The 14595-nt window shown below is 36.7% G+C and overlaps 1 protein-coding gene across 1 annotated transcript; it reads right to left on the bottom strand.

The window, feature by feature from the left end:
* Positions 1-9116: 9116 nt before the first annotated feature.
* On the bottom strand, positions 9117-9680 carry LOC139191752 (uncharacterized). Its single transcript, XM_070812763.1, has one exon. It carries the CDS (start codon positions 9678-9680, stop codon positions 9117-9119), a length of 564 nt encoding a protein of 187 aa, XP_070668864.1.
* Positions 9681-14595: the final 4915 nt, after the last annotated feature.

Genomic DNA, 14595 nt, shown 5'->3' with positions numbered 1-14595 from the left:
GGCGGGTTTATGGTAATTGGAGGCTTTTCCTGGCCAAATTGAACTTGGCCATAGGTATAAAACTTGCTCTACTCATTGAGAGCTTCATTTTTGTAAATTTTGGTAATTTTTAAAAATAGTTGAATTTTTTCAGCAAGTCGGGGCGGTCGACTGCCACCTGCGACGGCGGCCTGGCCAGTGGGTCGAAGACGTCCTTTTAAGTTCAAATAAATGCCTTGGTTTCATAATTGATATCCGTATGACGTAAATTGATTGTTTGGACTTCGTTTCATTACGATACCTTACTTGGTCAAAATATGAATCAACGATCCGACCGTTGGATCGTCACCAAACCTTAATGTGTGATAGAACATAATATTTGTGCATCATAGAAACTTACGAATTGGGAATCTGACGTATGGATCTTCCCTAATTGGATTTCTAAGTTGGCAAAATAAATTGTTGACCGCCACTTAATTCTAGTAATTGGTGGAGATCCGACCGTTGGATCGCAATGGGAATTTAGTATGTTGTTCTAGAAGCATAATGTGGACTTTGGGAAGTTATGGATCAGAAATCCAACGTGTGGATCTTGAGGATCAAATTACGTAGAGTTGTGGACCCTATCGTTGACCAAGAGTTGATTTGTGGTCAACACGTCTTGAAACGTTTTAAATAACAAAATTAGTACTTCGAAACTAATTTAAGTCTAGTGTGGCCTATATTGGTGAGATAGTAACTTGAATGCATGAGATATGATTATTATCTTAATTTCTTATTTTAGTATCATTTGTGAATATGAATTGGTCTTATAAATATGATTTCTATTGAAATGTGAACTTTATATATTTAGCCATAGACCTATGCTAATTAAATATGTTTAGGCTTGTGTATTGATGATGTTTGTGGTATCTATGTGTTTAATTAACTTTTTAATAATGTGAATGACAATTATGGGATCTAAATATTGTTTGATAATTAATTGGGTATGATTGCCAAATGAATACCTATTCGAACTTGGCATTATTACCTAGCATGAGATGGAGATGAAAGTTAGGAGATGAGTTAGTTACTTTATTAGATTTTTAGTAGAAATAGCAATTGAGGGTATTCCTTGTGTTGTGCTCCATATGACTAGATTCTGGTTGATATGTGGAATCGATAGCATGTATGCGTATAACTATGTATAACTTTTATGCTTGTATGATAAGATAGTTAGTGGTCATGAGAAGTTGATAGTGCAAGTGATTCCATTGAGTGATGGTTCAGAATCATATCCTTGTTTGGATTCCGTTGAATGGTCCAAAGTCGCATCACTTTATTTATTGGTTTCTTAGATTTGATATCAGTTTCAGAGATGTAGGATGGCTTAACTGTGTCACTCTAGCCTTAGTTTTAGTATATTTGTGAGCAATGGTTTTGAGAATCTTGTGGATTGAATTAGAAAAGCTGTTGGACGTTTGGGTGACTCCTTCAGGATTTGTTATGATTTCTTAAAGTATGAATTTAGAAGATATGGTTATAGTTGTTATTATTCTGGTCAAATTAGTTAATTAGAATGGATAGAGAATTGTATTGTGCTTCGTCGGTTCTTTGATATGATATATGTTGTGAATTGCGGTATCATGTTGCGACATAATGACTTATATAGAAGATTGAAAGGAAATCATGATTTTCAGGTGGGTTTGTAATGTAACCCTGAGTCTAGTAATTTCATGCTTGTCAAGTTCTATTGATTGATTGAGAAATGTTATGCCTTTCAGCTTAAACGGACTGTGTTATATGTCAATTATAGTGCATGATGAACTACGAATAGCTTGATCCCTGGGTAGGGTACGTAGGCAGTCAAACAAGAAGGTTAGATGCAGCCATAAAGTGTACAAATTTTACTACGCAATTCGAGGCATGGCATGTGCTTGGTATATATCTCGGACACGAGTATGTTAGATATATGGTTATTTGATGACATCAGGTGTCAATCTTGGACGTACGTCAGGATCGGGGCATACAACTCAGCTTCTTTTCCCCCCGATAATACCTCTGTAAACAAGCCACACCAGAGCAAGAGTATCTCATATCATCAGGGTTAAAAGCAAGAGTATCTCATATCATGCTTTTTCCCTGTCTTTTCCTTTACCCTTGTTCTTGCCTGGAACTCCTTACCTGATTACTTACTTGGCATTGCTCTCGAGTACTCATCTTCAACATCTTATGCTTCTAGAAAAGATACCACATCTGCCTGAGGAACAGATAGGGCAAGTGAGAAGGATACAAGGAAGCATATGGAGATAAGCAACATAACACGTGCTGATTCATCTCAGCAAAAGTATCCCATATCATCAAGGTCGAACACACTCTTTATTCGATAGACTTGTTTTGACCCTCAAATTCTTGAGTCGACCTTATACTCTGGAGGAAACCAGAAAACCCTCCAGCCCAGTTCAAAAATAAACATGTGGAAAGTTACTTCTTCAAAAGAAAAAGTATCTCATATCATCTCTTCTCCTTTTTCTTCTCTTTATCCTTCTTGCTAGCTGCAAGATAGGGAGAATGAGAACAATCAACCGGAACTCGAAATCAAACTGTTGATCTAAGACTGATTGCTTGGAACTTAGATTGCTTACCTTGTCTGTCACCTCTTTCGGCAGATCTCCTCGCTCAAAGACTTGGGGGACTCCTACTATATGGTTTGTATCGCGCTTATCCAAGCCTGAAACTACAAGTAAGCTTCAAGTGAAATTGATACATTACCTTGTGCATTTTCATCAGTTAAAGATACCACCCCTGGATGGAGGAAAAGTACTTCTAGAGAAGATGCCACATCTACCTATGAGACAAATAAGGCAAGTGAAAATGATACCACACTTCAATACTTAGAAGTTTCGTGATTACTCAACTGTTTGGATCTTGCAAGTCCCAAACCGAAGAGCTTCCCTCACTCGGGAACTTAGAGGAGCACTGTTTATACCATACTTTACCAATCCCGAAACTACCAAGCACTGGTCAACGTTATACCGTCAAGGACCTAGAAGAGTTTCCTTCCAACCAGGAGGCCAATCACAGCGTAACACGTGTCAACACCAAGATGCCAATCACAGGGCGACACGTGTCAACATCAAAGACCAATCACAGCATGACACGTGTCAAGGCCATAACAAAGCTAGAAACTCTCTTCTATAAAAGGAGATCATTCTCCCACAATAATTCCTAATGTCATTTGTATTAAATCATTCACTAGTACTCACTAAATGAGAGCTTGAACCTATGTACTTGTGTAAACCCTTCACAATTAATGAAAACTCCTCTACTCCGTGGACGTAGCCAATCTGGGTGAACCACGTACATCTTGTGTTTGCTTCCCTATCTCTATCCATTTACATACTTATCCACACCAGTGACCGGAGCAATCTAGCGAATGTCACAAACTTAACATTTTCTGTTGTACCAAAGTCCCCACTGATTTTGTGCATCAACAGTGAACGTGGCCGTTTATTAATGTTTATAGTCAAGTGGCATGCGCCGTAATTTTAGTCGGTCCGTTTCTTTTTGGGTTGGGCTTGGTTTTGTGTTATTGGGTTTTTTGTCCCTTTTTGTAATGCTTTAAAAGGTGTGGAGTTATGTGAAATATGGTATATATTTGTGTCACTATAAGTAAAGCTCTTTTTTTCTATCTTGTGCTTTTAGTAGGGGTGAAAAAAAATACCGAAAAAATTGAAAGCAACTCAATCCTTATTGAAATCGATTTGAAAACATTGAATTGGTAATTCCGAAATTTTCAATAACAAGAACCAAAAAACTTGGTACGGGCATTGGTATCACACTCGTTCGATAAAACTGAACTGAACCGATTAAATATATATTTTTTAATTTCAAAATATATAATATATACGATTATAAATTATTACAGTTGTCGGTTTGATTGATATTTAATCTCAACCGTTCGATTAAACTCAACTTTCTCTCTCTACACCTCAGTTCTCGTTTTTGATTTGTCTCACACTCTCTCTCTCTCTTCGTCTTCGACTCCTCTTCGACGTTGTCTCTCTATCTCATTCTTCAACCGCACCAGACTCACACTACACCACACACCGACCACACCACCAACGCGACACCATTTCTCTCTCTATCTCCTTCGACAACTCAGATGCAAAGCCTTCTATCTCTTTCGCCTCCGACCGTTGCAATGCAGAAGGTAAGCCTTCTTTCTCATCTTCCACTTCCGACTTACTCATCCTCTCGACCCTCCACGACCCATTATGTGAAGATCCAAAGCCCCAATGGTAACATCGCCATTTAACTCTAATGGCGTGTTTACCAACCGGGGTTGGAATCAAATGAAAGGGAATCATTCCTGATTGGAAGGATTCCAGTGTTTACCATCCATTTGGAAATAAAAATTTATGCAGGGTCCACTCAAAATCAACAATCCAATTCCTGATATTCCCAGAATCAGACTACTGAACAATAGCTAGTATTCGGATTCCGGGACAAAGCCTTCATCCGGAATCGGGTTTTTTTTACCCAAAACACCCTTATCTTCTTATCTTCTCCTCCTTCAACCTGCTTCTGTCCCTCTATTTCTGATCTTGGACCAACAAAATTTCCCCAACGCCACCGCCATCACAGATCGGGATCGTCGTTGGACCAGACTCCGACTAACAAGACTTCCACGATAGGTAATTATCGCACTTCAGTTTGATCTGAACCATGTTGCCAATGTTTATTGAAGCACAGTTAGGGTTTGACGGAAATGAATTTGGAGCAAAAACTTCAAGCCGCACCGGAGAAGATGAATGAAATGCAGATTCCGCATGGAATTTGAGAGAGAATACCTAAAATATTGAAAAGAAAGCAAAGATTCATGATGAAATCACAGAAATCGCAGGATCTGTGAAGCAAAAGCCCAGAGCCCTGTCGTGTTCTTCGTTTTGCTGGAGAACAATTTATATTCATTTTCTTTTATGGTAAATAGTATGCGGTGTGAGGCACACAAGTTTGAGTAGTTTAATTAATAAATATTTCTTAATTTTTAGGGTAAATAATTGTATTAGTTTTATATATACAAAATAATTGAATAAAATTAAAATTTTGTATATATACAAGGGTATTTTAGTAATCAACTTGCTTTTGATTCCGATTCAGGTAAATTAGTAAACAACTATTATGGAATTTGCATCATTCTCAATCTGATTCCAGACAGTTTAGTAAACATCTTTAACAGGAATCTGATTCTGATTCCACCTCATTTCAATTCCTCCTCAATCCAATTCCTCCTCAATTCAATTCTCCTCAATTTGATTACGGATTAGTAAACGCGCCCTAAGAACTCCAATCTAAGTCTTCGTCCACATTGCTGCTACACAGCACCGAGAATCATTTGAAGGAGCAACCACATCACTACGGCGTAAAAGGTCAGCCGTCTCGCTCATCACTCCTTCACTCTTTCAAGATTTGGGGTTTTTGAATTTAGAATTAGAGGAAAAATTTAGGATTTTTTATTTCAGAATTGGAAAATGATTTTTGATTCTGGCTTAAGGGATTTTAATTTTCCAAACCCAAAAAAACCGAAAATTCGGGATCACCAATTTTCGGTAAATCAATCTTTTCAGTTCGGAATCGGTTTTTGTTTCTCTTATTTGATATTTTCCATTCGATTTTCGGAAGCCACTTTTCAGTTTGGTTACCAAATCGAAACCATGCCTTGTTATTAGTGCACTACTTGATTCTTTATCCTATCTGCAAATACATAAACAAAAATAACTCATAAAACAACCCAAAAAAATTAAACTTTAAGAAAGTAATTTTCACTCACCATGTTTAGCTTCTCTCACATTCCTTATACGTTAACCCATCAAATTCAATAAACAAAAAAAAAATAAAAAATAAAAAATCAATGATTAGGATTAAGAGCAACTAAAGCCATGCTCTTTGCTGGGGGGACGGGCTGCAAGAAAGGGCCCGAGGGCCAGTTGGTTCTTCTCCAGCCATGGAGAGCCCGAGTGAGGGTGGGAGCCCGAGGGCCAGGGGGTGGGCAATTGACAGGCCTGTGGCCCGAGGCCCGTGATGTCAGGCCTGGGTTCGGGCTTTTTTTTTTTTTTTTTTGTGTCAGGCGCGTGCCCCTCACTCGCGAGTGGGGGCGCGTCACCCGACAGGATTTCAGGCAAGTGGCCCGCACGCCAGTTACCGTTGGGAAGCCACGTGGCTTCCCACGGTCTGTTCGATCCCAACGGCTCTTTAATACGATCCGTCTGATTTGCAACGGTAATAAAAAAAAACTGATTTTATATCAACCGTTCGATCTAAGATCAACGGTTGATATTAATCTGCTTTATAAATTAAAAAAAAGAGAAAATAGTTTTAAAATTAAGAAAAGTTACCGTTATGACACGTGGCACAATCTGGAGTGTTAGAATTCAAATTTTTTAAAATCCAACGGCAGAGATTAATTATTTGAATAAAAAAATTGTAAAAAATTGTAAAAAATCCGAAAAAAATTGTCAAAAAATCTGAAATTTTTTTGTAAAAAGTTGTTTTTACTTTTCTATAAATACCACTTCTTCTCCATCTACCTTACACCACAATTTCATATTTTCTCAACTACTTTCAATCAAATTCCTATTTTTCTCTCAAAGTTTCAATCCAATTTTTTTCCACAAAATGACTACTGATGCAGGTACGAATTGGTCGCTTCTTGAAGATGTTACGTTATGCACTAGCTGGGTTGAAGTTACTCATAATTCCCTTACGGGTAATGAGATGCAGTTGCGAGAAATGTGGAGTTTAATTCATACCAAATTTCTTGAGCAAATAGGTGGGAAAAGAACCAAAGAATCGATGTCTAGTCGTTGGAAAATACTTTGCCATTCCTTTAGTACGTGGAGAGATGCCTTGACACAAGCTAGTAGTAATGTTCGAAGTGGGGCAAATTATACGGATGAGGTAAGAATATATTATAATTATTTGTTTGTATTATTATTTTGTTACCTAATTTGATTATAATTATTTGTTTGTATTATTTATTTGTTACCTAATAATTTCATTAGTATTATTTGTTTGTATTATTTATTTGTTACCTAATAATTTCATTATTATTATTTGTTTGTATTATTTATTTGTTACCTAATAATAATTTCATTATTATTATTTGTTTGTATTATTTATTTGTTACCTAATAATAATTTCATTATTATTATTTGTTTGTATTATTTATTTGTTACCTAATAATTTCATTATTATTATTTGTTTGTATTATTTATTTGTTACCTAATAATAATTTCATTATTATTATTTGTTTGTATTATTTATTTGTTACCTAATAATTTCATTATTATTCATTTGTAGCAACTTCAAGCACAAGCATGGTATGCTGCCAAAATCAAATCAAGAAACAAATCATTCCACCGGTGGGAATGTTGGAATATTGTTAAAGATTGTCCTAAATTCAAAGTTGTGCCTGTTGGTCCAGAAGTATGCATGAACAGCACCCTTCTACACAGCACCCCTCCACACTTTAGACCCGATCATGGCTTCCATGTTGATGAAGAAGATGGAGAAGAAGTGCCTGAAACGCCCATTCTTGAACAAGCGTCGGGGTCGACCCGTTATCCAATTAGGCCTCTAGGTAAGAAGGCTTCAAAAAGGAAATTGAGTGCTTCCAAGAATGATTATGGAAAGTACATGCAAGAACTTGCTCGTCAAGGTGAATTGACGTTGGCACGAGAATTGGCGAAATATGAGGCTGAAAAGGCTAGAGATGAGGCAAAAGCTGCAGCTATTCAACAAACATTTCAAGCTGAACAGAGGGAAAGAGAGCTACTTAGGCAAGAAAGGGAGTTGCTTAGAGAAGAAAGAATTGCACAACGAGATCGTGACATTATGAACATGTGTTTAGAAGGGATGTCTCCAAATTCTAAATATTTTTGGCAGTCGGAGAAAACAGATGTGGTGCAAATGAGGCGTGCAAGAGAAGCGAGATCAAGACAAGATGATCCTAGCACAACAAGACAAGATGATCCTAGCACCACAGATTGGTTAAGTGGTGATGAATAGGGTACTTTTGTAATCGGAGCCCATAGTTTTCCAATCACTTTGGGTTGTAATTTATTATTTATGTTGTTTCCATTTTATTGAAGTTAGTACTTTATTTAAAGTGAGAGTACATGTATTTAATTTCGTAATATATTTATCCTAATAATAGAATCTTTATTCATCAAATTATTCACGCACAATGAAATTATAAAACACACTAAATAAAACTAAAAAACTCACCAATTGGAATTACATAAACACACCAAATAAAATTACATAAACATACCAAATAATTCACACCAAATAAAATTACATAAACATACGAAATAATAAAAAACTCACTACAAAAAACACACCAAATAAAATTACATAAACACACCAAATACAAACAAACATACTAAATAAACTTAAGTATCTTCAGCTTGTTTCAATGCCCACTGGTGCTCTATCAAGTCAATTTGCCGATCATTGTGCATAGATGACCTTTAAAGTGCAGTATATCGTTGAATGACCCTTTCATTGTAACGTTCATCCCTTTCTAATGGCTCGTGTTGCACGGGTTCTTCGGTGGCATCATGCGCACAATATATCCGTGTTCTTGAATTGTTCATCGTGTTTGGCTCTGGCTCATATTCATCAACCGCATCATAATCGAACTCATCTTCCACAATCATATTGTGAAGAATGACGCACGTCATCATGATGGATCGAAGTGACTCTACATCGAACATTCTGGCAGCACCCCTGACGATCGCCCAACGAGCTTAAAGGATACCAAAACAACGCTCCACATCCTTCCTGCACCCCTCTTGACAGCTTGCAAAGTGTTTTTCCTTTGCACTTCGCGGACGTGGCACTGTTTTGACAAATGTTTCCCACCATGGGTAAATGCCATCAGCTAGGTAGTATGACCCATCGTACCTACGTCCGTTGACGACGTACGTGACTTTTGGTGCCTTTCCTTGCAAGACGTCGTTGAACACTGGGGATTGGGCAAGGACGTTGAGATCATTTTGAGCCCCCGGAACCCCGAAAAAGGCGTGCCATATCCATGTATCAAAAGATGCCACTACCTCCAAAATGATAGATTTTGCTCCTTTTCTGTCCCCCTATGCGCCTTGCCATGCACTTGGACAGTTTTTCCGCGTCCAGTGCATACAATCGATGCTTCCTATCATCCCAGGAAAACCTCGTATCTCGCCCTTCTTCAGAAGCCTTTGCAAGTCCATGCGAGTAGGTTTTCGGAGGTACTCTGTGGTGTACAAAGATTCGACTGCTCCACAAAACCTCATCAGGGCCTCAAGAATGGTTGATTTCCCCATCCTCGTTATCTCATCCACTTGGTCTGCAGATGCTCCATACGCAAGCATCCGCAACGCAGTAGTGATTTTTTGCTCAGGCAGAAGACCCATAACACCACAAGCATCATTCTTTTGCACAATGTAAGAATCATGGTTGCAAACATCAGTCATGATTCTGTTGAACAAATGTCGTTCCATTCTAAAACGGCGTCTGAAGTACGTATCAAGAAATGCACTGTTATGGACAAAGTAATCGTCCAACAGCTCTTCACCCCGTCGTTGCCTGCTTTTATCAAGGTTTCTTAAACGGTTGGGCCTGCATATCTGAGCAACAGTCTGGATGACTCGACGGGAATGTGAGGCTCTGGCCATTCTTGTTTCGCCATCTCTCCTTCTACGCTCCTCATCCTCTTCCATCTCATTTTCGGCTATCTAAAGGTTGAACATTCCTTCAGATTGGTTAAACAATTCTTCCTCTTGCTGATCGATTTCCACATCATCCTTGATGAAGAAGAAGACATTGTAATGATGGATGGTGAAGAAGAAGCAGAAACTATGAATAATAAGATAGAGATGTTGAGAAAATTGGTGTGAGATTTGTGAGGATGGATGGTGGATTATATGGACGATTCAGAAAGGATTGGATTGTAGATAAGGCCACATGGCATGCCGTCATTCGTTAAAAATCTAATCAAAATCTATCCTCAAAGATTCTGAAAAGATAATGACACGTGACGCGATCGTATTGGATAAAAATCTTATCAAAATCGATCTCCAATAATTATCTTTTCGGATAATGACATGTGGCGCAATTTTGAACGAGTTAAAATCTGATCGAAATCTATCGTCAAAGATTCTCAAAAGATAACGACACATGGCACGATGACATTGGATAAAAATCTTATCGAAATCCATCGCTAAATAATTGTTTTTTTTATAAAATGACACGTGGCGCAACGAGAATGATTTAAAAAATCTTATCTGAAATTACAAATAATTTTATTTTGTATTATTTAAACAAACAAAAAAAAACTAATATTTTATTGCCTATTGCTAGGAGGGAGGGCTCCAAGGGTGGAAATGCAAATGGCAATTACTGTTTATTAATGGCAGTTACTATTCATTAAAGGCAATTACTGTTCAAAAGGGTGGATTCAATAGTGGATTGCCAGGGGGAGGGCTCCATGGGTGGAGTTGCTCTAAACAGGATGTCTGAAGGGCTTAAAAATGTATGTATTTATCATTGAATAATGCTTGCATTCCTCCCAGGGAATGGACTCATTCCCACTTATTTATAATGTATCTTCACCATAAAAATGTTATAATTGGAACTATTCAATCTTCTAATCTTCATTTGAAGATCATTTGTACAAAAAAAAAATCATTCAAATCAAAGATTGTTTATCGTGAATATGGTACTTGGTAAATGTATAGTAAAAATAAGCGGCTCATTGTGAAAATCATGTTGGGTACATACACATTTGATTTATTTGATACATTTGGACGACTAATGATATCTAATTCGAATATAGGGATGATCTATAAATGAAGATTAGGAGACTAAACAATTTTGATTATGAAATTTTGTGGTGAAAATACGTTATTTGCAAGTGAGGAAAATGAGTTCATCCTCTTAGAAAGAATGCAAGTATTATCCTTTATCATTCTTATGCTTTTTCATCAAGTTATATTATATTTCATAAAAATTTATTAATTATCGCATATTGTCTAATATCTTAATGGATAAGGTATTGGGTTTTCACTCACAGGGCTCTTGTTCGAAATTCCCCTCTTCTAAATTATTTAATGGTTTTGAATTCTTCACCCTCCCCTTAATAACAGTAAATTTAAAAAATTATTAATATATACAATATGCTTATAATTTGACCCTTCTGACACTAAAAATTCTTACCTGACGAAGGATGGAATTAGTGTTATTTTAGACGCGAAAGAGTAAAAAGAAGAAGGCGTCGTGTGATTAAGAAAAGTGATTGGATAATTGGTAATTTAAGGTTATAAGATTATATGTTGTGGTTGTAGAAAAGGTATCAAAACTGGCTTAAGCCGTCATTCACAGAAAATCCTGTCTTTTCTTTCTCAAAAATGACTTGAGCCATGTTTTGCAGAAAGATGTTAAAGCAATTCCTATCCCAAGGGTCAAAACTGCAACCTACTAATAAATAGGGTTCAATCAAAACTGCAACCTACTACCAAATAGGGTTTTTTTTATTGTTTGTCTTTTGGGGTTTCACGGGTTTTATTGCTTGTCTTTGAGTTTTCTTGTGCAGTTTAGGTCAGCAAGCCTTTATAATATGTTCTTTAAGTCTTGTATTGAGCATCTTTCATTCAATAAAACTTAGAAAACGAGAGTTTTTCTCACAATCTCTAGTTTTCCAGAATTCTATCCAAGAGTAATCGTTTGTGATCACTAAACCATAACTTTCGTCATGTCACTAACTCTGAACATTAATTATGTACAATACGCTTATAATCTCATTATCGTTTTAGGTTGTGCTCGGAATCATAGAGAGGGAGAGGGAGGCCCGCAGTAAGAGAGAATAGATGATTGATGAATTCTATGGTGTTTGCTCATGGCACTGTGCATTTAATTGTTTTTTAAGTATTCACAATTAAAATTAAAAAAATGCAATAATCAACTCTTTGGTTGAGAGAAATAAGAGTGGATGGAAGAGTGAAAAAGGAGAGAGAAGAGGAAAATAGAGGAGAGAGGAATGATTAGAGAGGAGAGAGGAGAAGAGGAAGAGAGAGAAGATAGATTGAGGAGAAAGATAGGATGCAAAGAGAGAGAGTTGAGAGTGATTGATTTTGAACAAACAATATTATATATAATAAAGATGAGGGGGTGCATTACAATGGGCTAGCAATAATGTGGTTTAAATTCGCTTTCGGCGAAAATCGAACATAAGACATTTCACTTACAAGTAAAGTGGTATACCACTAGACTGTAGTACTAAGTGGCTTTAAATGTTAGTGGGGAGAAGATCGGTGAGTTGATTTAAAAACTCTAAACAATGACTTTTTTGTGTTTTTAATATATAGCTATTTTTTTAAGTTGGTTTTGAATTCAATTTTTGAAAATAGTCATACCAAACAAGAATTCTTGGCTTGAAATTCAAAAACTATTTTTGAGTTTAAAAAAAAATCGATTCAAGTTAAATATCAAGCAGACCATTAAATTTTTTAACACATTTAGAATTACCAAATATTATAACTAAACAAATCAATTAACAATCCAACTCTTCAACTGTACCTTCTATTTAGAATGTCCTCTTCTTTACGTATTGCTTGTGGCGTCTCCATGACAAAAAGATTCCCTCTTTTAAATCTTTCTATGAATTTTAAATGGATGATGTAATTAAGTAATCACTCAACTATAAGTTTGCAATTTTCTTTGAACAAAATACTATGAATTAAATACCCAAAACCCCCAATCTTTAAGTGTCATTCCAAATTGGTCTCAACCTTTTTTATCATTCCAAATAAGTACCTAACCTATTGAAAATGTCAAATCCGTTAAGCCTCAATTAAATTTTGTTAAACTAACTAGAGATTACTTTGTCTCCGGAATCAATAGAAAATCATGAAAGGATAGCCTCCATCAATTGTCACCACTCTCATCATGCCATCAACATCAAACCTAATACAAAACCACCAACTCCACTGTACAACTATAACTCAAGCCACTAACATCAAGAAAAAGGTTATGAAGGTTGCTGAAAAGATATGAACTATCATGATGTGGCCATCATTATCTTCACCGCTCACAAAGAAGAACTAGAAGTTTTACGAGTTGACAATCGGCGTATGAGGAAAACACATTAGCAAAAATAAGCTCCTTGAAATTCTATCTGAGTTCTTAACCCTCTCATTTGTTAAAATATTGCCCTCCTAATATAAGTTCAATTTGGATCTATTTTCTTCAATTCATACCCATTTGATCATTAAGTTCCAGATTGTGCAATCTATGTTTGGAATTTAGATTTTGAGGCAACTAATAGTAATATTGACCATGATATACCCAATTGATGAGTTTTCGAAATTTATATTTGAAAAATCAATTGGGATATAGTGGACATGATATTTTCAATAGGTTAGATACTTAATATAATGGATATTCTTGTGGCCTATATTTAATTGACAGGGAAAGAGGGGCCGGAGGCACAAAGATAATATAGAGAGAAAGATGTGTTTGTAGAGTTATGTAGAGGATGTGTTATTCCCCCTACGCAGTGCCTTTTATTTATAGTAATAAAGGAGGGAAGAATTCCTTCTTGTCCAAGGAATTCAAGTCATAATATGGAAGAATAACTAGAATCAAATCTAATTTAGGATTTGCACAATCACACCTAAATAACAAGTTTATAACACTCCCCTTTGAGTGTGTAAATACTCAAGTAGATTCAGCATCATGTAGAGTTGAGGAAGTCGACTCGTCGGCACTGATTTTGGGAACACACTAGTCTCAAATAAGGTATGAGGAAGTCGACTCGTCGACACTATTCTGGGAACACACTAGTCTCAAATAAGGTAGGAACTTGCATAAGGAAGCAAGTCTCACAAAAAACCAATGACTATGGTAAAACCGAGTAGAGGCAAAACCCATAGGCTAAGGAAAAATGCGTGAGTAATGCAAAGCCAAATGAAACGTCTACAGGACGTCATCAGGGCTATGATCAACCTAAGGTGGGTGCCTCGTCAAAACCTCATTAGTTTGCAAAAACCCAGTGGGAAAAATGCTCATAATCGTAGGGAAAAAAAGTACATTAAGATCAAGCAAGTATACTTCAGGATACTCCCCCTGAGTTTGACATAATTCCAAAGAGACTAACAATGTTACAACTCATAAAGTTTACGAATACCAATTCCTTGAACAAGCTTCTAAAACGTTGCCTTCGGTGGTGATTTGGTGAAGAGGTCAGCCAATTTGTCTTGTTAACGGATTTGTGTGACTTTAATCTTGCGATGCTTTTGTTGTTGATGTGAAAAGAAGAACTTTGGGACAATGTGTTTGGTGTTATCTCCTTTGATGTAACCCTTCTTGAGTTGTTCGATGCATGCTCCGTTGTCTTCATAGATCATCGTCGAGACGTCAACGACAAGGTGAAGATTGTAGAAGCTTCGAATATGGCCCACAGCTGCTCTCAGCTAGAAGCATTCCCGAGTTGCTTCATGTAGGGCGAGAATTTCAGCATGGTTAGACAAAATGGCAACTAAGGTTTGCTTAGTTGACTTCCAAGAGATTATGGAGCCTCAAACAATAAAGACA

The sequence above is a fragment of the Malus domestica genome, chromosome 15 (assembly GCF_042453785.1).
Source record: "Malus domestica chromosome 15, GDT2T_hap1".
NCBI lineage: Eukaryota > Viridiplantae > Streptophyta > Magnoliopsida > Rosales > Rosaceae > Malus > Malus domestica.
The sequence above is the reverse complement of the archived record's forward strand: the minus strand, read 5'-3'. Positions and strand labels throughout refer to the sequence as shown.

Coding starts and splice junctions, on each gene's coding strand:
- LOC139191752 (XM_070812763.1), bottom strand. CDS start 9,680: ATGGCCAGAGCCTCACATTCCCGTCGAGTCATCCAGACTGTTGCTCAG.